This window comes from Xyrauchen texanus, chromosome 35 (genome assembly GCF_025860055.1).
Source record: "Xyrauchen texanus isolate HMW12.3.18 chromosome 35, RBS_HiC_50CHRs, whole genome shotgun sequence".
In the NCBI taxonomy this organism is placed as follows: domain Eukaryota; kingdom Metazoa; phylum Chordata; class Actinopteri; order Cypriniformes; family Catostomidae; genus Xyrauchen; species Xyrauchen texanus.
The window spans coordinates 28,798,776-28,826,096 of record NC_068310.1 but is presented as its reverse complement, the minus strand read 5'-3'; the positions used below and the strand labels follow the sequence as shown (position 1 = coordinate 28,826,096).

The following is a 27,321-nucleotide window of genomic DNA, read 5'->3' as shown; positions in this document are numbered from 1 at the left end:
TTGGTCTTGCAGATATTTGGAGACTTTTGGACCCATCTGGTAGGGACTATACATTTTTTTCATCAGTTCATAAGATTTATTCAAGAATTGATTTTTTCTTGATATCTAAATCCCTCATTTCATCTGTTGTTGACTGCTCAACTGGAAACATTTTAGTCTCAGATAACGTCCTGGTGAGTTTAGAGATGTTGCCACATACAGTGAAAAAGAAATCATGTAGCTGGCGCTTTAATTGGCATTTGATCTCATTGGTCGCTTCCACTTGAGTGAGCCCCTCCCTGATTCTGTATAGAACAGGATGTTCTGGCCCCTATTTCACCATTGCAGAGCCTTTCTATCAAATTAATCTGAGAAGTTAAGTTACACCATGTTATCTCGCATTTGGACTCGGTATGGACAAGTATCCAGACTGTTTATTTCAGACATTTTTTAAAATCTTGCCTCGAGCATATGGCTGAACCCCAAATTATGCATCAACAAGTCCCCTTTTTGCTGGTCAGAATGGATTGGTAGGAGGATTACTGCACTCGGTGACCTATATGAGAGAGGAGTGTTGAGATCCTTTCAAAGTTTGGTTAAACTTTTTGGGATTTCCAGATCTCAGTTCTATAAGTATTTACAGTTGCGCCACCTGCTCTGTACTGTTCTTGGGAGTGGTTTACACTCCCCTTAAGCGACAAATACTCTGAGAGTGAGGATTACTGCTTTTGGAATAGGGCATGAGGCATCAGTGTATTACTCCCTGCTAATTCAGGGTCTGGGGGACAGAACTTCAGCTTCTCTTAAGAGATTATGGGAGAAATATCTAAAATATTGGAGTACGGAGTGTGGACTAGGATTCTAAAAAAACATAAAATCTGCATCTAGAGACGCAAATGTACACCTTATGCAATTTAAGATTTTACATAGAGTCTATTGGACCCCCACTAGATTGTATAGGCTTGGTCTTAAAGACACACCCACAGACAAAACCTATGTCTTTTGGGGATGTGTTAAGACACAAGAGTTTTGGTTGAGGATTCAGAGATTTATGTCCAAGGTTTTGGCCTCTCAAATTTTATTCTGCCCCAGTCTCTGTATTTAAGGAGATGGGGCAGTCATTAATTTGGAGAATAAACACATGAAAAACTGGGTCCTAACTGGGTCCAGATAGATTATTTTAAGGAGTTGGAAGTCGGCTGGAGCAACCCCATTTCAGGAGTGGTGTTCAGAGATGACCAGAGTGGCAGCTCTTGAGGAGGGGATATCCAGATTATTGTTAGGATTAAATATTGATTATGTATACACTGTATATGCTTTGCTGTTCGTTTCTTATAGATGAATCAAGAAACATTTTAATCGCAAAGAATCTGATACAGAAGGAAGGAGGAGAGATATTGAAGGTGCTTTCCAGGACTAAAGTCTGCAGCTGCAGAGTTTTGTACTCCAAGGAGGGATAACACTTACAGGGGATTTTTTTTCTCTCCATCTGGGCAGCAGTATGAAGGTCAAAATATGATTTAAACATGCAACTTGACAGTATGCACATAACATTTTTACAAAAAAATTAAATAAAAATGCTATAAGGCACTTGCAATGGAAATTAAAATAAACATTGTATCAAAAGAACAGCCATATACAAGACATATACATTGTGTTTCATCATAATATGATTTTAGTGTGAAAACATCACTTACCAACCTTATCTATATAAATTTATTTCCAACTTTGTTGCCATGTAGATGCAACACAGGTAAACCCTTTTGATTCCATATAAAATGTTTAAACATAGATTATTTAAAGCATATAAACATGTATACGTTTACTTCTTGTGGCTATACGTTTGAAATGGTGTGTGTTTTAAATGAATTGTTCACCCAAAAATTTTAATTCTCTCACCATTTACTCCCCCTCATGGATCCTAATTGTGTATGATTTTCTTTCTTAATATAGCACATAAAGGTAGCATAAAAGTAATCCATATGATTATCCAGTGGTTTGTATGTGTCTTCTGAAGTGATCCAATCCGTTTTGGGTTAGAATAGACCAAAATATATCTCCTTTTTCACTATAAATCTTGACATCAGCAATCTCTTGCTGATCATGTTTTCAAGCTCAATTACACTTCCTAGTACCATCTGGCTGTCTGCCCATGCGCCAAGCACTAGCCTATAATGTGTGAGCTGGAAATCACGTTCATGCCTAGAGACTACAATGGCTGATAAGATCGCTTAAAATGACATGGATTGAACCACTGGAGTCTTATGGATTACTTTTATGATGCCTTTATGTGCTTTTTAGAGCTTCAAAGTTTTGGTCACCATCCACTTGCACTGTATAGACTTAAAGAGCTGTGGTATTCTTCTAAAAATCCTTGTTTGTGTTCTGCAGAAAAATGAAAGCCATATACATTTGAGATGGCATGAGGGTGGGTAAATGATACGAGAATTTTCATTTTTGGGTGAACTCTTCCTTTAATATTTATGGACTGGCCTCTTTCACTTCCATTACAAATGCCTACTGCCATACTAAATATTTTTGGTGGTAATCAATATTATGCTACAAATACTGTAGATTGATCACGCAGACAGAGCAAGCAGCTTTTAGAATTCTCGTGTCATTTCTGTTTAATCTAAAAAATTCTAAAAAAAATTGTATCTCCCTAAAACACGTCTGAGTGTTTTCTTACAGCGCATGCGCGTCCCTCCTGTTTCTGATGACGGTCCATACAACATGGCGTGCGTGAAGTGAAACGTCTACCAAAACTTTATTTGAGAATTGATTTCTCATCCTGCGTACTGTTTTTACGTGAAAGAAAGCCGTCGAACAAAACATGTCCCGCCACAGGAATGTCCGAGGTTATAACTACGACGAAGGTAGAAACGGAGAAAAGGATATTATACCGGTTTTATGTTAACGGGCATGTATGATTGCAGGTTAGCTAGTTTGTTTTGTAACATGCAGAGTTCAGATTATCATACTGCTGTCGTGTCACTCTTTCAGTAACAGCTGGACCACGCACATATACAGTGTAAACAAAAAACAGGGTTACCTCTTTTGACTTAAACTAGTATTCATTAATTGTAAACAAATACAGACTGTATTGCTTATGATGCCTTGTTATTTAATGAGCACAAGTTTTATCATTGGCTTGAAGTCATATGTTGTAACAGCTGGTTACCTTTCCTTGAGCACTAACAGTAGTGCTTCAGGTGGTGTGGCTGACTAGGCAAAACTGTTTCTGGCCCCATCAAAGCATTTCTCTTTGTTTATGCAGGTTTTGAACTGCTTTATGTTTTGGAGTATAACAGAATTTTTTTAATTTCTTCCTTGCCTGTAGACTTTGAGGATGATGATATGTTCGGACAGTCCGTGGAGGATGACTACTGCATCTCTCCTGCCACTGGTTTGTGTTGTAATTTAATGTTATGCATGTGATTTATTCAAATACATATATCATTTCATATAAGGGTGTCATTTGTTGTTATTTGTATTCATTTGGAATTATTTAGACCTACTATATGTATTTTTATCATAAAAGTTTGGGAATATATTTTGGATTACCATCAGACCAGTCATTTGTATAGAAATATAATCATTAACAATAAAATAATGAGTGTACAGTTTTGTCTGGTATGCCATGATGTTTCTGACTTTATGTTTTCATAGCTGCACAGTTTATCTACTCGCGCCAAGACTCAAGGCAAACACGACAGGTGGAGACGCTGGAGGAGGCAGAGTATGAGGAAGAGGAGGAGATGCCAACCTCTCCCACCATCACACACACACTTGACCCATTAGAGCAAGGTACACACTGACTATGTTTAAACGGACACCAGAAAGCCATTTATTGAGAGAAAGCTGGTTAAGGCAAAAAATCGGTGTATGCATTTACTTGTGCTGTGTTAGCGTGTTTTTCTTCTCAAATCGGACGATATTCTGACATTTTTAATGATTGCATCGGCTGATACATTTTCCCGTTTGGCCGATTTGTTTCTTGTGGGTTCCGAGAATCACCTGCTTGCATGCGAAACAACTTAGACATGTAAACGACCAATAATAGAACGATGTGCTGCACGGATTCATTTAAACGGTCTGTATATGAGAGCCGCGGCAGACACGTTTGAGCTCATAAAGTGCTCGCCTGTTTCATTCTCCCTCTCTCCTCAACAGTTCCCTGTAACTTTAACTGTCTTGTCTAATGATAAAAATGCAAATATCAATAAAACTAATATCATATACCATCTGCAAATATGTGCGTATCTCGTTTAATCAGATGTAATAAAAAAAAAACTCACACAACTTCAGCAAATCCAGCATCCAGCACGCAGTCACTCCTCAACAGTTCCCTGTAACTTTTAACTCTCTTTTCTAATGATGAAAGGTAAATATCAATAAAACTTGTATTATATACCATTTACAAATATGCAGATATCTTGTTTAAACATGTAATTCACGAAAATCCAGGGTTTTCTTCCCGTTGAGCGCTCATCTAATATCTTCTCCATAAGTGCTTATTCCATCAGCTAGAATCAAAAACTTCAGGATGAAAAGTTCCTCTGAGTCACAAATCATGATGGTCAGTCCCTGTCAATCCAAGCAGGCGATCCAGGCCATTTATTCTGTCAGGAGATTGAGGCTCACACTAGATCCGCTTGAGCTCGTGATTGCAACTTAAAGGCTGCGTCCGAAACCATGAAACTGCTGCTCCGGAGGCTGTATACGGTGGTACGATGAAATAAGTTACTTTATAAACTGTTTGGAGACCAGTTTCCTTAAGAGTTCCATTTAGTCAAAACAGCTGTCAGTTAAGCTTTGGCAGTTCGGTAGTAAGTCAGCTGCCAACTTTTCAGACGAAGCCCAAGGTAAAAGCGCTTCACGTGTGCTGTAAGTAAATGTCTTATTCTCTCTGCACTGTGTATACAATTGGTTTGATTCGGTATTTGATTTGGTAAATGCGATTGTTAATGTGCACATGTCATCCATGGATGCTGGATGACTGTGTGTACTGTTATTTCCTTCTGCCTAATAAATTAACTATTTCTTCATGTGCAAATAAATTACTAAAATTGAGGACTAAACAGAAATCTGCTGAAACTGCTATCTAGCATATCAAATATAATCATATTTTGTAGTTTTGTGTGAAATTGAGTAAATACTGTGCTAAATAAGAGTTTATATATATATATATATATATATTCTTTAGCAATTTTATGGTTATTTACTATATTAAATTGTGTGATATATCGGCATTGTGTCGGCCTATCAGCTACCCTGCTCTCTAGATATCGGCATCAGCCATTAAAAAAACATTTTGGTTGACCACTACCCATATACATGCGGCTCATTCAGTAAGCAGCTTTCTCCACAGCAATGGTCTATCCCTGCAATGCTTGTGTAAATAACAAACATGACATCAGAGAAAGACTTCACTATTTTATTCTCTGTTGCTTCGCTTTATTTCGAGATACTCCAGAGTTGTTTCTATCGCGACCTGAAGCAAAATTGTGCTGCAGTAGTGGGGTTTCCCTCTTATGTAAATCTCTGGAATTCCCCCATTGTACGAAAATGTGAGGGACAATCTGTATTTTACATTGGTGTGCATAAATGGGTTTAGTTTATAGTGTATGTGAATTTCCCACTGTACTCCCAGAAATGTTTAATTCTTTCCGCTCCATCCTATGACGTGTGTTCTCACACATGTGCACCTCAACAAACTGGTTAGAACGCTACTAATGCATTTACATGGCCACATTAAGGCCTTGTTCTCCGGGAGAAACCTATGTGTGTTAAACGCTTTCTCATAATCCCTTAAATGGCGCAAGGAAATCGCCGTTCTCGTTTACATGTTGTTTCATAATGCAGCATTCTGCAAAATCCCTGGAATAAAATGTTTGTAAACATGGTCACTGACTCCATGTTTGACTTCTGGTTTTAACTTTTTATGTGCTTGAAGAACGGCTGGACAACATAGCTAAAAATGCATATCTCATTGTTTTTCTGCCTTTTGAAGATGTCCAAATATTTTGGTGTTTGTTCTAAAAAAGACTCAAATTAGAATTTTTCTAATCGGTAGAACCCTCATTTCAACCAAACAGCCATTCTGCAAAATATATTGTAAAATAATCAGGGCATGTGCTTTCCACACTGTTCTCCACACTTTAATTTATTTGCATCAATAAAACAGTACAATATTAAACATTTATACATACTGTATATTTGTTTTTACTGAAACATTTTAAAACATGTAAAATGCCATACATCATTTTGTATTTTCTTTTTAGAAAGTGTCTGTTTTAGCGCTCTCATATTCATGAAAGTAGTCTTCTGGCTAAATATAAAGCACGTTAAAATCATTGTGATATTCACTAGGGATGTGCATGAATAATCGATTAATCAAATACTGGTTCTGCACCAGCTATTCGACTATTAAAAACGAATTTCGCAAATTGACTTTGCACATCTGACTGAATTATAATGCTGATTATACTGTACTTTCCCTGTGAATCTGCTTTCACTACTTGTTCTGAATAAAAACATGTGAAACAATGAAAATGTGATAGGCTTTAAGTAGAGTGTAGATGTGGATTATCATAATGCTGCCAATATTGGTTTCTATGCAAACTTGGTTAGTGCAAACCTTTTTATTATTTTTTATTTTTTTATTAATGTATATTGGTCATTACATTTTGTTCCCCATAATTGTAGCATTTTGAAGGTCATTTAGAAATAATTATTGGTAACTTATGTATATAACATTTCCCATACTATTTTTTTAAGTAATCGATAGCTTGTTTTTATGTGTGGGGTTGAGGGTTTGACTACAAAATTAATAAAAAATGCTCATTCCTAATATTTACAATCTTGGTTTATTATGCATCACCAACAAAGTGTTATATCATAATATGTGTGCACTCAAGCAAGCGTTAAAAATGTATAACATTTTATGTAATTCTTTAAACTGTCTGTTTTGGGAATGCTGGGAATGTTTTTCAATGGAGCAATTATCCATATTTTGTTTTAATAAATTTTAATTTGGACAGATCGATTGTATTCCTGTTTGGATCAGATGAGAGCAGTACTGGGAGACTCCATTCCAGATTCCACACTGACTCGGGCAGCTCTGAAATATGATTACAACCCTCACAGAGCCCTTGATTTCATCCTGACTGAGGAGAATACTAATGCACACACCCCTCCTGCCAGAACCAATCCACAGCCTGAGCCAACCACTGCACCTGCACCGCATAAAGGTACACGCACTCACACACACACACTTCCACCCAAAACACCACCACAGAGCTGTCACCACCACCACACCCTTGTCGTCATTAGCTACCTAGAAAACATCTGTGCCACTTCCACTTAAAAATACGGTATGCCCTCTTTATGTACTTTGATGTGAAATGAAAATGAAAAGCTCTCCAAGACCACAGATAGAAACACACACACACACACACACACACACACACACACACACACACACACACAAAGATGGCATTAGGTCTCAGGGGAATTTGCTAAACTCCAGGGTTTTTCCAAAAAACCTAACCCTGCCAGGCATTTTTAAGTTTCAGAGGCTAAAATGGTTCTGTGACGAAGACCCTATTAATGCTAAATGTTTTTTTTTTTTTACTTTTAGTCTATGACTGTTAGCTTTGAGGCCAACTTTACACCGATCAGCCACAACATTAAAACCACCTGCCTAATATTGTGTAGGCCCCCCCACTTGCCGCCAAAACAGTGCCAACCCAAATCTCCGAATAGCATTCTGAGATGATGTTGTTCTCACCTCAGTTGTACAGAGCAGTTATCGGAGTTACCGTAGACTTTGTCAGTTCGAACCATCTGGGCATTCTCTGTTGATCAGCAGTTACAGAAATACTCAAACCAGCCTGTCTGGCACCAACATTCTTGCTATGTTCAAAATCACTGAGATCAAATTTTGTCTCCATTCTGACGGTTGATGTGAACATTAACTGAAGCTCCTGACCCGTATCTGCATGATTTTATGCACTGCTGCCACACGATTGGCTGATTATATAATCGCATAGATGATTGTTGGTGCCAGACGGGCTGGTAGAAGTATATAACTGTTGATCTCCTGGGATATTCACACACAACAGTCTCTAGAATTTACTCTGAATGGTGCTAAAACTAAAAAACATCCAGTGAGTGGCAGTTCTGTGGATGGAAATGCCTTGTTGATGAGAGAGGTCAACAGAGAATGCCAAAGTGGTTCGAAATGGCGAGAAGAATAGCATCTCAGAATGCTATTCTTAGATGCAGTTTGGTGCTGTTTTGGCGGCACGAAGGGGACCTACACAATATTAAGAAGGTGGTTTTAATGTTGTGGCTGATCGGTGTATGTTAGTGTACTCAAAGTTGATAAAATAATCTTAGAAATAGTTCACCCAAAAATGACATTTCTGTCAAAATGTACTCACCCATGTGTTGTTCCAAACTGTTGTTCTGTGTTATGCTCAAAATTTGATGTTTTAATTTATATCAAAACAATACAGTGGCTGTGGATTGTGTCTCACTTTAAAGCTTAAAATAGGACCCAAAAATATCATAAAAGTAGTCAATGCTCCTTGTCTACCATATTTGAAGTCTCCTGAAAGAATACAGGAGGCTTTTTTGTGATTTGGTTTTCACAATGGGCATGTTTGCTGTGGTCCGAATCTGAGTGTGATCCCTGCGCATCCCACCCACACCATTGGTCTGATTTCAGATTCACCCTTGATTCTGTCAAACTCCTGTGCTTTTCCCTTATCAACTTGTGTCATCATGATGTACGATTCACCTGTGTGTTTGTTTTTGTGTAACCGATGATGTCATCAAGCGTAAATCTGCAAAAACGCATGGTACGTTATTTTATTTCCTAAACAGGTGGCGACCAGAGTACAGGTTGCTTTCTCACTCGTGAATCACGCCACAGTTCCATTCCATCTGAAATCGAGCCACTTCCTACATGTAGTCTCGGGTTTGGTACCGCGTTCCACTCCCGGTCCTCAAACAAGCTTTCAATTTTCAATTACCGACTTTTCATGCAGTCTGTGATCTGTTTTGGATTAAACTGCCAGTGTGAAATCCCCCTGAGAAACAACCCTAAATGTAAACATGTCAATTCGCAAGTCACTGTAAATAAGCTTTCCGCATAGTGCTTATGAACGTGCAGTGGATATAAATATATTCTTTTCGGTTCATAAGTATTTGGGCAGTGACATAAATTGCATCATTTTAGCTCTGTATGCCACCACAATGGATTTGAAATGAAGCAATCAAGATATATATTTTTGAAGTGCAGACTTTCATCTTTAATATGAATGGGATTGATATCTACATATCACACTATATATTATACACAGACCCACCTTTTCAAGGGCTCAAAATAATTTGATAAACTAATATATTTATTAAAATTTTTGAGTTGCACTGCCCACTCTTTGAACCTCATAATAAGAGGTTACAGCAATAGTTTCCAAATCCAAATTCAACATTTGGAATCAGGTCCAGACCTTTTAACTGAAATTTTTTTTATGAAATAACATGGGAACAGCCATCACCTGGCCAGCTCTCAGTCAATTGCCAAATTACTTTTGTGCCCCTGAAAAGGGGAGTCTATGTAAGAAATATGCTGTAATTCTTAAACCATTCACCCATTATATAAATGACTTCGAATTAAAGCTGACAGTCTGTACTTCAATCACGTCTTGATTGTTTAATTTCAAATCCTTAGTGGTGGCATACAGAGCCAAAATTATGAAACTTATGTCACTGTCTAAATACGTATGGACCTAACTGTATATAAGCTATAAAAAGCTTTATTGGTAAATACTTAAATATAGATCACTGTAACAGAGCCAAGTCTCCGTCATTTCAAAACAAGAGTCCCTGATGTTTTTTGGGCTTATTTGTAATTAAAAGTACCACATAATGCCCCATATCTTCATTTTGTCTGAACAATAAACAGCATCTTGAATTTTATTCATTTTGGACTCTTGTAGCCTCTATGTCTGTGCCTGTCATAGTAACAAAAGACTAAGACCTTTTTTTGACCTTTTTAACCCTAACTCTTTTTCCACCCCCTTAGTCATCGGTATTGGCAAAATCCACTATCAGTCGACCATCTTATTAAATTTTTTCCATTTATATTCCACATAAGAAAGTAAGTCATACTGGTTTGGAGTGAATTAAGGGTAAATTAATTATGACAGAATTTTCATATTTGAGTACACTATTCCTTTATTAAAATAAGCCCTGAAAAGTCCAACTTGCTGTTTTGATAAGAAATGCCTCAACACAACAAAGAAAACTGTGCCTGTCAAGCCATTTCGTTTTAATTTAGTTTACAATTTAAAGATATTTGGCTAAACCAGTTTTTAAAAAAAATTTTTTATCACTGATATCCTTCATTATATTGTGTAAATAACGTATTGCCTGTTTTCCTCTTTCTGTGGTCTCGGCTAACCAATGAACTTCATTCACCTACCTCATCCTTTCGATTGCTCTCTCTGACTACGATTGGCCCTTGTAAGGTAAGGAGCCTTATTCCCTTCTTCACACAATAGTTCTAACATTGCAACAGATACACACTCAGCAAGCAAACCCGTCAAGCAGGACATTGTGCAGTTTTTTAACCTCAGTTATCTGTTAGCCAAGTTTGATCCGATCCAGACCAAAACCTCATCTCAGATTTCTCCCCCTGGTTTGGGGAGTTTGGCAAAAGACTGTTCGAAAGTGGCTTCAAGTCAAGATCTGGGCTGCAAGGTTGCACAATCTACACCTTTATGGCCAAGTTCATTGGCCCAGTTAATGGCTCAACATGAACAGAAGTGTGCAAATATCCCACCTTTAGTCCTCTCAAATGGTCTTTCATTGGATATCAGTATACCTCTTATCACCAGTTTCACCCATGGCCCTAAAGTTCCTTTGGGTTCTTGTCCTGGTCCCTCTGTCCCACTTTCAACAACTCTATCTCAGAGGCACAGTTCCCCACTATCATCCAGATTCTCCCTTATTTCTCTTGGAACCCTATCCACTGGTCTTTCTTTGGGAACTTGCACCTCTGTCCCAGCTGGTCTGGGTTTGACATTCTCCTCATCTCTTGTCCCCTGCACTCTCAGTAGCCTGTCACTGCAGGATTCTAAAGTGTCCACCCGACTTCCTGTCCCATCAGGTAGTTTGAGCAATGGAATACAAAGCAGTGGGCCATTAGGAGTGCCTGCGTCTGGCATGAGCTCTGGGGTTAGAGGTCAGGTGGGAAGCCTTTCATTGGCCGACCTAATTCAGAAGCACCAAGGCAGCAGTCCGAAGCTCTATGACACTTTGCCAGGACTACAAAACGCACACAATTTGCAAACAACTGGTATACAAAACAATACACACACCAAAAACACGCCCCACATGTTCAGTTTGGACCCCATTGCCAAACAGCCTATCCAAACAACATCTGCAGGTGCTCCTCTTGTATTTTCAGGGGCATCGTCCCTGTCCGGCCTCATATCCCAACGCAAGGCTTCACTTGGGCAGCAACATCCAGCTAGCTCTGCGTCTCTCAAGAGTAAAACTGAGGACCGTTCGCTTCAAGCATCCGACAAACCTACTACTACTACTGTTCCTGAGCCCTGCCCACTAAGCTTAAATCAGAATGTCGATCTTAGTATGCTAATGTCACAAACTAAAGCAATTTCACCGAATCGCCTTGATAGTGGCTCACCAAACCTTTTGAGTTTTAGCCAAATCTCAAATTGTCAGCAAAAACTGGTATTTGCAGAACCATCGGTCTTTGCATTGGCGATGTGTGTTCGTGTGAGAAAAGGGAAAAGCCGGCACAGTAGACTAGGACATAAAGCTTTTTTATATAGCAAAGAGATTGAGAGAGTAAAAGAACGAATGCAGTGTGCACCTCTCCATCACATCACTCGGTTTTCTTTCGACACGCCTTCACCTGATGAAATTGTCAAAGTGAATCAGCGAAAAGTTTTACTCTAATAATGGTATGAGTAACCCTGTAAACCTTATTTTACCTTGGTTACGTAACAAAGTTTTAAACTTAAAGGGATAGTTAATTCAAAATGGAAAATACTTTCATCATTTACGCACCCTCATCTTGTTCCAAACCAGGTTATGGAACACCAACTGTGGTGCTAGGCAGAATGTGAAAAGTGGAAGATTACTGAGGCTCAATCTGCCTAAAATTTCCTTTTGTGTTCCACAGAAGAAAGTCATACACATTTAGAACGAGATTAGGGTGAGTAAATGATGACAGAATTGAAACTTTTGGGTGATCCCTTTAACTAACACTGAAAAATAATACAGGACACATTTTTTGGTCTAAAACAGCACAGAAAGCGTCTGACCTCTGACAAAAGTAATAGAACTTCATGACAAGTATTAACTTTAAATGCTTATATCTTCTAGATTTTTGGCTTCCTTATTTTCATATTTTCTTACTTTTTTTATTTTATTGTTCATTAGTCGAAATCTTTATTTTTGTACTTAATTATGTAGTTTTATTGTATTTTGATGACTATACAGGTGTCTTAAAATTTTTTGAAATTCTACACTCACTTTACATGGTGAGAAGCATGAATAGTAGGAGCAGCTAGAGTGCTAAAGATAATGGGAAAAAACAACAGAAACTTCTCACTACAGCTATTGTGCAGCCTTTTGAAAATTAGGAGCATTGCTGGTTTACCACAAACACAGAAGGAGGGGAGACATTTATGTTGGGGGGACACCTGGAGTTTTTCCCTTTGCGTGTATTGCCACACACAGACATAAACCCAGCACTGTAAAGGTGTATTTTTAGTGATTTATAATGGATGTTTAAAAACATTTTCTACAGTCCTCTTCTGAATCTTCTGAATTTTTTAGTTGTTTTAAAGCACTGATGTACAGTTATGATTTATGTTACTTTAGGCCTGATTCTGAAATAAAGATTTTTCTAGTTTCATTTCTGAGATTCGTGATGGAGGTGGGTGTGCATGGGAGGTTGTTTTTTTTTTTTTATGGGTGTGTAATCTTGTGGTGTTTATGACTTTGTGTGTATGTGTGTGTGCACATAAAGCAGAGAGTCTTTGTGGTCACATGAAGGTGTTAACACGCCCAGTGCATATTGGATGAAATTTTACAAAGACTTTGTTTTCATTGTGGTAGACCATTCGCCATGGGTGAAGACACACACGCATGTGCACGCATGCACAGATCTTAAGATTTTCTGAAAATACACACGGACCTGGTATTAATTTCAAAAGTGGATCCTCCTAAAATTGCATAAATGTACTGTGTAACTAAAGAATATCTTGATTTTGTTGATAAATGTACATTTCATAGGTTCAATTAAGAGGTATTAATTAAACATTCCAACCTTGACAGTTCTTGTAAGGTAAGTTTCTTTATGTAAATGCAATGAAAATTAGTGGCGATTGCTAAGGCAAATACCACTAGCACTTGTGGTACCCCCTAAGTGTGCTGTACTTTACGATCAGATTTGGCATTAGCTGACGGGATCATAAAACAAAAATGCCTTAGACTTACATTTACATTTATGCATTTGGCAGATGCTTTTATCCAAAGCGACTTACAATGCACTTATTACAGGGACAATCCCCCCGGAGCAACCTGGAGTTAAGTGTCTTGCTCAAGGGCACAATGGTGGTGGCCGTGAGGTTTGAACCAGCGACCTTCGGATTGACAGCCCTGTGCTTTAGCCCACTACACCACCACTTGCATTAAAGGAGGAATTTGAGCCTTATCTAGGGACCAGAATATCATACGTTTACATGCGGTAAATTTTATTTGGACTAAAATATAATTTCATGTAAATGCTTTAGTCAGACAGCACCATACCGGGCCAATTTTGGTGAAGGCAGACGAAGACCTAGATACTGTGATAGATAAGCTTCATCCAGCATGAATACAGTACATGTTAAACGAATAGGAATGGCACTCAAAGTTGTGCTGATGGACCCACCTCCTCCACTGATGTCCTTCATTTAAATGTTTATTTACGCAATGTGTTATACTTGGACAGAGGAAGATTGTATCTCGACTGTGCAATACCCGTTGTAGATCGAGTAAAGGCGAAAGTATTCGTTGTTTTCCACGTGCTGGTACATCTCGTGTAGTGTGCACAATGCACTTTTCATCATCAGCACATACTTTCGTGCAGCCCTGTTTATCCAGTCATGTCTAGAAAGTAACCTCCCGGTTACCTAAGTCTTGCGAGAGCCGCATGTGATATTTATACTGTTTATTATGTTTATTTGAAGTCCTACAGAAATCCTAAAACTACCCCTAAACCTAACCTTATCTCTAACCCTAATCTAACCTTTATATCGGAGCAAGTAAATGTACTGATAGTGATTTTGGAGTGGGCTCCTCCAAGCATCCTCCAACAGAACACTACAAAAATGTCCTGGCAACCACCAGAACACCTTAGAAACCACATATCATCCACTCAGAACAATGCCCTGTCAGCCACCCACAACACCCTAGCATCACAGTGGCGAGTTTTGCATAGGCAAGCACTATTCGCATCTTAAGAGAATTTTAAATGCTGTTAATGCATGGTGTGTCCATGTTCCTTGCAAAATGCTTTAATTACACAGACGCACACTTTGTATATCATTCTCTCTCACACATACATTTGTTAAAACTGTTTGCCAAGTGTGGGTGAAGGACTGGAAGAGCTGCTGGTGTAAAGCATGGTGTTGCTCACCTTTAACACTTGCTGTTTTCACTCCCTCCCATTTTTAAAATTCTATATTTCTGCTATCTGACCACCTCAAGTCATCTATCCTTTTTTCCCCGCTCTCTTTTTCTGCCTTCGTTTGACGCCCACACAGGAAAGAGTGACTGGTTTACAGCTGGCCCTGTTACTGCTCTTTGACGTTTTCTCCCTTTTTTGCACATTGTGGCTTTTGCTAAATGGTGATATGTCGTTCATTGTGCCTGTGCTGCGAAACATGCAGTACTACATAGATTGGTCAAAGCGAGAGAGGTTGACCTGATTAAGAGCACTGATAATCACACCACATTCTTTGCATACCCTCGTGTCCTGTTGTAAGAATAAAATGATGATATTAAAGAGAATTCGCACATAGTGTTAACATTTTGTCCTAGAGTATTTGAGCTTCATATAGGTAGAACTTGGTAGAATTTATTTATTATTTATCCCCTTTTCTCCCAATTTGGAATGCCCAATTCCCACTACTTAGTAGGTCCTCATGGTGGCGCGGTTACTCAACTCAATCCGAGTGGCAGAGGACAAGTCCCAATTGCCTCCGCTTTTGAGACCGCCAATTTGCGCCTCTTATCACGACTGCAGAGACTCTGCATGTCGGCTCATGCTATTCTCCGCGATCCATACACAACTTACCACGCACCCCATTGAGTGCGAGAACCACTAATCGTGACCACAAGGAGTCAATCAGCCCATCCTGGATAAAATGCAAGCGAGTGGTGACTTGAGTCTGTCAGTCCCTATAACATTATTCCTACACATCTCCTTTTATGCTGCTTGTAAGTCATGCAGGTTTAGACCAACATGAGGGTAAAACAGAATTTTCATTATTGTGTGAACTTGGATGTCTTTGAGTGAATTTTCTGATGTTTTTAAGGGGATTCTGAATGGTTTCTATGTGGTTGCTCAACAATGTTCTTAGACCCATTTTCGCCTATTTTGCTGTCCACCAGGTGTAAAACCTAAAGACCACTAATCGCAGGGTTGGTGGTTCGGATCCCGGCCCACACGACTCCACGTGCCGAAGTGTCCTTGGGCAAGACACTGAACCCCAAGTTGCTCCCAATGGCAGGCTAGCACCTTACATAGCAGCTCTGCCGCCATTGGTGTATGAATGTGTGTGTGAATGGGTGAATGAGACGCAGTGTAAAGCGCTTTGAATACGTTAAGGCTTAAAAAGGTGCTATATAAGTGCAGACCATTTACCAGTTGCTTTGAAGAGTTACTACCCAAAGTTTAATACTTAAATGAATAATTCACCCAATTAATAGTTTCATAATTTACTCACACTTATGCCATACCAGCTGTGTATGACTTTCTGTCTTCTGCATATCAAAGATTTTTAGAAGAATTTTTGTTCATACAATGCAAGTGAATGGGTGCCAACATTTTTAAGCTCCAAAAATCAGCATAAAAGTAATCCATAAGACTCCAGTGTTTAAATGAATGTCGTTTGATGGGTGTGGATGAGAAATTAAAAATATTTAAGTCCTTTTTTTACTATAATTCTCCTCCCTGCTCAGTCAATCGCCACTTTAACTTTCACATTCTTCTTCTTGTAATTTTGGTGATTCACATGCTTCATGCATATTGCCCCCTATTGGGCAGGGAGAAGAATTAATAGCAAAAAGGGACCTAAAAACTTAGATCTGTTTCTCACCCACACCTTTCATATCACTTCTGAAGATATGAATTAAAATACTGGAGTCATATAGATTATTTTTATTATGCCTTTGTGCTTTTTGGTGCATCAAAAAATGTGGCAACCGTTCACTTGATTTGTATGGACCTACAGAGCTGAAATACTGTTCTAAAAGTCATAATTTGTGTTCTGCAGAAGAAAGAAAGTCATACAAATTTGAGAGTAAGTAAATGATGAAAGAATGATGAAAGAATTACAAATGTTTTGTGAACTATTCCTTTAGTGGTTTCTTCAAGTCCCTATGCCTAAGAATGAGCAATAGTAATAGTGATGTTTACCTCGGCAAGCACCTCCAATTAGAGTATTCATTTGAATAAACCTCAAGATGGAGTTGTTATGAGTTATGGATTGAATTTTTATTTCCATTCACGCAACTTTACAAGCCTTTGTCTTGCGATAAAATAAGACAGATCAGATTAAGGAGTGATAGATGTGAGCTTATCTGTCAGTTCATGTGATGACCTGTCTCATGTATTGGTCTATGACTAAAGGTTTTCATAATTGCATGCATTCTTTTTAGGAGGTGTGTATGGGCAAGGCTGTATTTGAGAGAATTTTTAATAGTGCGTGTGTGATGCGATTGTGAATTGAGGATATCTGAATTGCGGTAGTGAAGTGAGTGTTTGGGGATTCCCCTAGTTATGCTACCATGCCACACTCAACCCCCCAAAAAATTACTGATATGGAAAAGTAGGGGATGCAAAAATGATGTCTGTTGGAGAGGTGATAATGTAGGTTGTTCATGTTTTGGAAAGATGAACGTTCTTTGTTTTTGCAGGGGTTCACTCCAGGACGCTAGTGACACCTACTGGATCAAATGCATGGCCAAGTCATTTACAGTTGAAGTCAGAAGTTTACATACACATTAGCCAAACACAGTTCCTGTCATTTAATCGTAGAAAACATTCCCTTTCTTAGGTCAGTTAGGATCACTACTTTAGTTTAAGAATGTGAAATGTCAGAATAATAGTTGAAATAATTATTTATTTCAGCTTTTATTTTTTTCATCACATTTCCAGTGGGTCAGAAGTTTACATCCACTTTGTTAGTATTTTGTAGCATTGCCTTTAAATTGTTTAACTTGGGTCAAACTTTTTGGGTAGCCTTCCACAAGCCTCTGACTATAAGTTGCTGGAATTTTGGCCCATTCCTCCAGACAGAACTGTTGTAAAGAGAAAGGTTTTCAGGCCTCCTTGCTCGCACATGCATTTTCAGTTCTGCCCACAAAGCAGATTGAGTTCAGGGCATTGTGATGGCCACTCCAAAACTAGACTCAAATCCAGACTTTGTTTTATTTAAGCCATTTTTTCACAACTTTGGAGGTATGCTTGGGGTCATTGTCCATTTGGAAGACCCATTTGCGACTGAGCTTTAACTTCCTGGCTGATGTCTTGAGATGTTGCTTCATTATATCCACATAATTTCCCTTCCTCATGATGACATCTGTTTTGTGAAGTGCAACAGTCCCTCCTGCATCAAAGCATCCCCACAACATGATGCTGCCACCCCAATGCTTCACGGTTTGGATGGTATTCTTTGGCTTGCAAGCCTCTTTTTCCTCCAAGCATAACGATTGTCATTATGGCCAACCAGAGATATATATATATATATATTTATTTTTTTTCATCAAACCAGAGAAAATTTCCCCATAAAGTAAGATATTTGTCACCATGTGCACATGCAAATTTTAGTCTGACTGTTTTATGGCAGTTTTGGAGCATTGGCTTCTATCTTGCTGAGCAGCCTTTCGGGTTATGTTCATATAGGATTAGTTTTTCCTGTGGATATAGATTCTTGTTATAGATACCTGTTTCCTCCAGCATCTTCACAAGCTCCTTTGCTGTTGTTCTGGGGTTGATTTGCACTTTTCTCATCAAACTATGTTCCTCTCTAGGAGACAGAATGCATCTCCTTCCTGGTCAGTAAGATGGCTGCGTGGCCCCATGGTGTTGATACTTGCATACTATTGTTTGTACAGATGAACGTGGTACCTTCATGCATTTGGAAATGGCTCCCAAGGATGACTTGTGGAGGTCCACAATTATCTTTCGGAGGTCTTGGCTGATTTCTTTTCATTTTCCCATGATGTCAAGCTAAGTGGCACTGGGTTTGAAGGTAGACCTTAAAATACATCCACAGGTACACCTCCAATTGAATAGCATTAGCCTATCAGAATATAATTGCCTAAAGGCTTGACATAATTTTCTGGAATATTCCAAGCTGCTTAAAGGCACAGTTAACTTGGTGTATGTAAACTTCTGACCCACTGGAATTGTGATAGTAAATTAAAAGTTAAACAATCTGTCTGTAAACAATTGTTGGAAACATTTCTTGTCATACACAAAGTAGATGACCTAAACAACTTGCCAAAACTATAGTTTACTAACATGAAATCTATGGAGTGGTTAAAAAATGTGTTTTAATGACTAAGTGTATGTAAACTTCTGACAACTGCTGATGAAAGGAGCAATTTATAAGAACTTATTAAAGAAGACTATCAATGTCTGGTCCCATCTCAAGGTTCCTACAGTCATTGAACACCTGGAAATATCATGTTTTATAGGTCTGGAAAAGTCATGAAAATATGAGTATACATTTTCTTATTTGTGCTCTGCTCTAAAATTCCTATATTAAATTTTGCACTTCTATAGAGTAAAACTTGCTCACACCTAAATATTGTAATTTCATTTTGTTGTTTGAAAGCACTCAAAAAGTAGTAATCATGAAAATGTCATGGTAATTAATTGGTCAAAAAATAAATGTATCGTCTATTTTGCTGCCTGTGAGCTTAATGATCTTTTCCCATCTATCATCATTTTTTCAAGCAGTCACTATAGTTATACAGGATAGTTCACCCAAAAATGAAAAATCTCTCATTTACTCACCCTCATGCCATCCCAGATGTCTATGACTTTCTTTCTTCAGCAGAACACAAACAAAGATTTTGAGAAGAATGTCTCAGCTCTGTAGGTGCATACAATGTAAATGAATGGTGATTCCAAAAATTACATAAAGGGAACATAAAAGTAATCCATACAATTCCAGTGTTTAAATCCATATCTTCAGAAGTGATATAATAAATGTAGGTGTAGAACAATATTTAAAAAAATCTCCACTTTGACTTTCACTCTCAGATGTGAAATTAAAACTAAACATGTGACTTTATATGTAAAAGTGAAAGTGAAAATGGAGATTTTGAGTAAAAAAAGGACATGTTTTGCCCTGTTTCTCACCCACACCTATTACATCACTTCTGAAGATATACAATTAACCATTGGAATCTTATGGATTAATTCTATGTTTCCTTGATGTGATTTTTGGAGCTACAAAGGTCTTATCACCATTCACTTGCATTGTGAGGACCTACAGACCTGAAACATTCTTCTAAAAATCTTAATTCTGCTAAAGAAATAAAGTCATGCACATCTGGGATGGAATGAGGGTGAGTAAATTATGAGAGAATTAATATTTTTGGGTGAACTGTTCCTTTAAGCTTTGATACTAGTTTTTTATCACTTCTATTCATAATGTGCAGCAAACGGAGGGTTCAGAGAGGGTACAAGAGCTACCAGGAAGTTCACTGCTATAGAAGGATGTGAGTGGAAAGAGGGATTGAGATGTATATAGAAGGAAAGTAGGACGTGTAGCATACAGTGACAGACAGTGAGAAAATACAGTTTAATCGTGCATTATCAGTTAGGATCTTGTTTCACTTGTTTGAATTGGCTTGGATCAGTTTTTCAAGGAAAAGCGTATTTACATATCCTGAAGGGTGTGTTTCAGGGTGTTTTTGCTGCTGTCACAGCTGAATAAGGCTCTTGTGAAAAACAGCAATCACTAATTGCACTTCTAGCAAGTAGCTATATAATTTAACTCCTGCGCTAATAGCACCGCCAAATGGAATATGAAAAGTAAGTGTTTTCAAACACGTTTCCCAAACACACTTGCCATCTTCCATCGGTCGACAATAGATTCAGTTGGAATAGCGGATAGTATTTTAACATTGAAAAATTATACACTTCACTTTTAACATGCGTATCTTCACTCTTAACTTTTAAAAGAGCTGTACTAATCTAGCCTTCGAGCTCTTTGTTTGCATGCAGAAGCGAGTTGAATTTGGCAGCACAGAAATTTCTGGTGGCTGTGTGTGAAGATATGTTGTGTGGGTGTGGTTTGTGTGTGAGAAGTGTTGCTGAGTGTGTGTGTTCAGATGGTAGATATTTTGTGGGTGTGGCCGAGGGTCTGTGTGTGCGAGCAGGTGAACTGGTATCTACATTCCCCAGTCTTTCCTGTCTCTGTAACAGGTGCTTGTGTATCTGAGTCTGTCTTGATCGTTGTGTATGTAAGGGGTCTATGTGGTATTTTGTGTGGCTATTCCAACTCATATGGGGACTAACGCACTTATTCTTATAATATAAAGTAAAATAATAATAAATACTAAAATAATACATAAACTGTTTACAATTTTTTATGTTAATATAACAACACAATACTAAAGTAATAACGTTAAAATAAGCTATATTTTATTTGTTATAAAATAAATAAAACATTTTGTCACATGATTAGTGTTTGTTTAGATGACTGTTAGAAGACCAAGCAATTATGCATCCATTCACATGCTTTGGTACTTTTAATTTGATCAAGATTAGTGGGTTTTTTTCCCCAGGTGACTCATACCAAGTTCTCCTGAACAAAGCGTGATTTCCCCTGTTGTATTTTTCCAGATAAATGTTATTTTAATGTAAGACAGTTAATTTTGTATTCTCCCTTATCATCTCCTCTTCTGTCTTTTAGTTTAATCCTTTTTTTTTCTGTGGGCTAGAGGTTGCATTATTTTAACACATTTAACCCTCTGTGTGCTGGAACTGCACAGTCAGTGTGGGAGTACAAGTGACGTGACGGAGTTAACCCTTTCCTGGCCAGAACACTATCTGCTTAGAACGAGATGACTGGTTGTGGCTGTTGTCACTGAAACGGCTCTACTGCTATGACAAGACGCTGTGCAAACGCTACAGCCATTTACCTTACAGGGACAGAAAAGTCTTTTTTTGTTCATCCCTTCCCCCCTCTGGCTTTGTGGAGTCAGTTGACTCATGAATTTTCAGTAACATAGTGAGAAAATGAGGCTAAGCACAAGTAGTGTGAACTGACACACACATCTGCTAATCTGAAAATGAGTAACCTTTTATTATTTCAAAACAGGAAATTTTCCTTTCATAAAATGTAATCTGTCATACGTTTCTAAAATAACAGTGTCAGAATAGTATGCTATAAAATACTTTTCTCATTGGGATCATACTCATGTTTGTTAAAATTATTTACGTTGTCTTCAAGTTATAGGTTACATTTGTTTTTACATTTTTGAAGTATGAAAGCAATAAATAATTTAGTTTTGAATACCATTTTCAGATATGAAAGTGAAATTAAACGGGCTTCACATGTGACTTTCAGATGTAAAAGTGAAAAGGGGAGATCAAAAGAACTTACATTTTGATCTATTCCTCAACCATACCTAATGTTTTTTAACCTTTGTGAAGTATTAAAGCAGCACATGTGTATTTGAATTCAAAAGCACATTTAAAAATGCAGTGTGTGCAAATATAACTGTTTTCTATATCCTAGCTAAAGAACAGGATGCTCCAGAAAGTCGTGTTGAAGCAGAGGTTGTCCCAAAGGTTGCACGTATGACTGTATCAGGCAAGAAGCAGACCATGGGCTTTGATGTGCGAAGGTAAGCCAGTCAAGTTTGTCTGAGGTGATTTTCGCTTGGTGGTTAAAGATCTAAGCTGGTAACCGAAAGGTTGCAGGTTCAAACCCTGCAAAGGGAAGATCTATGCCCTATCAACGATGTGCCCTTGAACAATGTCTTAACCCCAAATTACTCATTGGGACTGTCCCTGCAATAAGTGTACTGTAAGGGGCCGTTCACACAGGATGTGTTGGGTTAATAAACATCTAGATTGAGCGTAATGCAATCAAGCAAAACACTGGGGTGTTGAGAAGAGATTTTACATTTTCAAAAGTTTATTAATTTTAACTTGACGTGGAGTCTTAAGAATGCATGTTCAAAGACAAAATAGAGCAGACTATGAATGTAAGAATGCATTGTGTGAAAGGCCTCCAAGTCAATTTGGATAAAATCCTCATAAATATCTAATTATTATTATAATAATAGTAATTAACCCTTTGCTAATAAAGCTTGATGGATTGTGTTCTCACTCTGCATCTTGCAATTACAATAGTACAATATTTAATTCTAGGTGTTTAGACTTTAGATCACGCCCATGTTTGTCTGTCTGCTTGAATTGCATTCTGGGACTACAGAAAACCACAGAGCTGGCTGGTGCCTGAAGATTAATCTCAAACACTAACCCACAGCCTATCACTCCTTCTCCTAAAGCCACAGACCACACCCGTTGAGTTTAATAAGAAGAGTGTTTGGGTCTCTGCAGGTGGAGCAGCCATGGCACTTTTGTTCAATAGTCAAAATTTGTTATAATGGTTTTTGATGGACGTGCTGAAGTTTTCACAATCTTTCCAAATGTCTAAATTTACAGAACATTTAATATTTTATAATGCTGTGAACCAGGCTTTAGCTTGTTTAGCTAATAAAACAAAAATCTTTTCGGAATTTTTCAATAGACAAAAAACTTGGGTTGTGAAAATGAAATATATCCTAGGACCATAACACAGAGAACATATTAAACAGATTGTCTTCTCTCTCTCACAGCCTCATTTTCATGAATGGCAGATTAAATATGGCATCTACCGAGACTGATGTCTGTTGTCTTGAATAACAGGAAACGCTGAGGTGATGATTGCTCTTGTTTTTGTATAGTGCGGAAGAAAATGGCGTTGTTGCCACATCAGTCCGCAGAGGGCCGAGTCCAGAGGTCCTCGCCACTCCAACCATGGAGACCCCATCCAAACCAGCAGTTGTGAGTGAAGACGGGACCGTCCCTACCCCACTCCGCTCTGCTGGAAAGAGCAAACAACAGCTCAACATCCGTGCTGAACTAAAGAAGAGACAAGGAGGAAAACCGTTACTCAACCTGGTTGTCATAGGTGTGACATTCTTCTATCTGTAGCTGTCCAGCCATACATCCATCAATGCATTAATTATATTGTATTATATTAAATTAATTTACACTTTCGATTAATTAATCCATTTACCTGGTGCGTTAAACCCCGCCCCAATGAACTTCAATGACTCTAAAGTGTATTTGAACACTTAAAAGTCACACTTAAAACTGTTAATTTTATAGCATTAGAAACAAAATATCAAATTACATGGCATCTCCAAACAAATTATGCTAGACCTTTTCTCAAATACCAGTTTCACTTTGATTTAACCATTTAATCAGTGCCTATAGTTGCTTTTTGTTACTACAGATTATTGACAAATATCTATGCAGATAGTTTCCAATAGTTTTTTTTTAATTATTATTTCTCTGTTACTCTGTATGTGGCATTGGAGAATTCTACGGTTAAAGCGGCTTGATTCTTCTGTGAAACGTAGAGGTGAAATAAAAAAGCAAAAGCACATAACTGTTAAGCAGAAGGTTGTCGGTACGAGCCCCACAGCAACCACCATTGTGTCCTTGAGCAAGGCACTTAACTCCAGGTTGCTCCGGGGGATTGTCCCTGTAATAAGAGCACTGTAAGTCGCTTTGGATAAAAGTGTCTGCCAAATGCGTAAATGTAAATTGACAAAATTCATCCAGATTTTTTTCCTAATTTCAATGCATATATTGTTTTTTGGATTAAAAAATCAAGTGTTCTAAATTGAATCGAGGGTATACAAAGAAAAATTGTGTCTTATATGAAAATGTTCCCCATCACCAAATACATTCAATCTCCAACTTCATATCACATAAAAAATGAAAAACATTATTACAAATGTATTATAGAGCCAAGTCTGTCATTTCTAAATTAGGGTCCCTTGTGTAGTTTGGGCTTGTTTAGTGTTGAAAGTCTTTGCGTTATGCACCAAATCATAAATCTTTGGTTATAATTGAGATTTTGGTTCAACAATAAACTGCATCTGGGATTGCATTTATTTTGGATTCTTGTAAGCATCTAGGTCTGTGCCTGTCATAATGAGAAAAGACTAAGAAAGTTATTAAACATTCTAAAAATCTACACTACAGGTCAAAACTTTTGTAACACTTGACTGAAATGTTTCTCATGATCTTAAAAATCTTTTGATCTGAAGGCGTATGCTTAAATATTTGAAATTAGTTTTGTAGACAAAAATATAATTGTGCCACCATATTAATTTTATTATAAAACTAAAATTTTATAAAAAAATAAATACAATATTTTGATTTATTTTGGATTCTGTTTAGTCCCAACATAATTCCCATAGTTCCACTTTTGTTATTCCATAGTTTTGATGACTTGACTTTATTATTCTAAAATAAGTAGCGTATATCGGAAAATTAATCGGTTATCAGACTTTACACTACCTTAGTTATCAGTATGACAAAATCAGCTGTCAACCTCTGCTTTTAAAGAAATGGTCCATGGCCCATTTTTAATGGATCTTTATAACTCCATGACATTTGATCAAATGCAATAACATTTAGACTCCTTTTGGGCCCACTTTACATGGATTTGGCTGGTTTTAAAGGTACTTTCAGTGATTTCTGTTGTGTCTGTGTGTGCAGGTCATGTAGATGCTGGGAAGAGCACTCTCATGGGTCATGTGTTGTATCTGCTGGGGAATGTTAATAAGAGAACCATGCATAAATATGAGCAGGAAGCCAAGAAAGCTGGCAAAGCCTCATTTGCCTATGCATGGGTACTGGATGAGACAGGAGAGGAGAGAGACAGGTCAGTTTAACACACACAGATCAGAAGTGTTCGGGTAAATCTCACAAAACCTGTATGATTATATATATATATATATATATATATATATATATATATATAATGAGAATCACCTTTGAGAATAATGGGGCTTGCATAAAAAATCAAAAGAAAAATGCATGGGCACAATATGGTAATGTGGTTGTTTCATTAGTTTTTAATATAAAAAATGTCACAATTCAAAACCTATTGGGCCTAAACGTAGGTTGCATTTTATTGATACCAAATATTATTCTTTATTTTAATATTTTGATTTTGAGGTGAAATATGACCTGGGCATGTTTTTAATTTCATAGAATGACATACACCATGATTCATTTGTCCATTAAACCATCTGTTCTCTTTCTGTCCCTCTCTCAGAGGTGTGACCATGGATGTTGGTATGACAAAGTTTGAGACTGACTCTACGGTTATCACCCTGATGGATGCACCAGGACACAAGGACTTTATTCCGAACATGATCACAGGGGCTGCACAGGTACTTTCATATGCTCACTTGTCACTGTTCCATGTGAAAGAGTTATTTGTCTATTCATGTGCGTGTGCATGCATGCGAGTTTACAAGAGGACAATGATGCGTGTGCATAATGTCTCATGAAAGTCTCAATGAAACCTTTGCTTGTGGATATGGGTGCTGCCACCACAAGTATGCTGTATATGAGTCTGTGTGTTTGGATTTGGCTGATACCGACAGATGAAATGAATGAATTTAGTCACATTGTATAGGCCGGATTTACTCATTTCCTCCCGACAGTCTGCTGAGAAAAGGTTTTTGGGGGCGAGTGTGGGTCTGTGTATTGTGGGTGGCCGTGTTTTGGGTCTTCACTGTCAATGTGTGATGTCTGTTGAAACTGAAATGACAAGGCAATATTGATATGGAAAATTTAAATGTTTAATGACCTTGAAAGCTTCATGTAAGCTAATGACTAATGTTTTGTTGCTTGCTGAACAATAAGATCATTATTAAAGGTGAAGTTTGTAATTTGTTCCATTTTATTATACTTTCTCATATTAATGTGCAGAAATAACTTAAGTCATTCGTACTGTAGGTTCACTTTCTGAAGTGTAAACTAGAGTTGGGGTACTTGAGTTCAGACTCGTACTTGAGTCCGTGTCACAAGTCCAATTTTAATGGACTTGGACTTGCCACGGTCTCAGATGCATTTTTACTCTGACTTGATTCGGACTCTAGCCATTCGGACTTGTCCATGGCATTTGTGATGCTTAAAAACAAACAAACAAACAAACAATTACGTAACATTTGGTGACCATACGTCCTCTCTTCCCCCCCAAAAAAAGCATCTGGCCGGGATTGCAAAATTGCCTCTAAATGTCCGGGATTTGGCTTTGTCTTCATAATGATGTGCTCTCTACAGTTAGTACTATCATACATTCTGTGTATTTGATACTGTGCATCAGTTTTCACGTGTATATGCCCTTACGTGTGATTTATTCTGGCTGAGAGCAGCAGCACGCACTCTTTCAAAGTTCTTTTTTAATTAATGAATTACTTTAATTGTATCTCACCAATAAATGGACAAATTGAAAATGAAGTAGAAATAATAACAACTCTGGCTGTAATGACTAATACAGCTTTCACTTTCTTTGGTGTATGTTTGAGTGGAGGGAAAAAAAGTAGCAAATAATTTAAATGTGAACAGAACTCAATAAGAAGTGTATTGAAAGACAGTTCTGTCTTCTTACACCTAAAGCACATGCTTTCATTCTGAAACCAATTTGAAGTTTGTTCAGTAGGATACTAATCATTTGTTTTTTGCATTTTTATTGACTAATTGTTTTTCTTAGTTGCGAAGGTAAAAGTAAAATAAGCTTAAAATATTGATGTTGAGTTTATGGTTACAATTTTAATTCAGATTCATGAACAGATTCATTCGGACTTGACTCTGATTCTGCCTCTTATGGACTCTGTCTTGAGACCAACCCAGCCCCTTTTGGACTCGGACTCAATTGTTTAAACACTCAGACTTGACTCGGACTCAACTAAGGTGGAATCGAA

At 37.8% G+C, this 27,321-nt stretch overlaps 1 protein-coding gene across 1 annotated transcript in view; it reads left to right on the top strand.

The window, feature by feature from the left end:
• The first annotated feature begins 2,702 nt into the window (after window positions 1-2,702).
• Window positions 2,703-27,321, top strand: part of LOC127628411 (HBS1-like protein) — a 40,202-nt gene continuing 15,583 nt past the window's right edge. Inside the window, exons 1-8 of the mRNA XM_052105137.1 lie at window positions 2,703-2,855; window positions 3,320-3,385; window positions 3,649-3,786; window positions 7,023-7,232; window positions 22,056-22,164; window positions 23,272-23,498; window positions 25,103-25,268; window positions 25,665-25,782. Of these exons, the coding sequence (XP_051961097.1) occupies window positions 2,813-2,855; window positions 3,320-3,385; window positions 3,649-3,786; window positions 7,023-7,232; window positions 22,056-22,164; window positions 23,272-23,498; window positions 25,103-25,268; window positions 25,665-25,782 (1,077 nt within the window). The 5' untranslated portion in view covers window positions 2,703-2,812. The remainder of the gene's footprint in view (window positions 2,856-3,319; window positions 3,386-3,648; window positions 3,787-7,022; window positions 7,233-22,055; window positions 22,165-23,271; window positions 23,499-25,102; window positions 25,269-25,664; window positions 25,783-27,321) is intronic.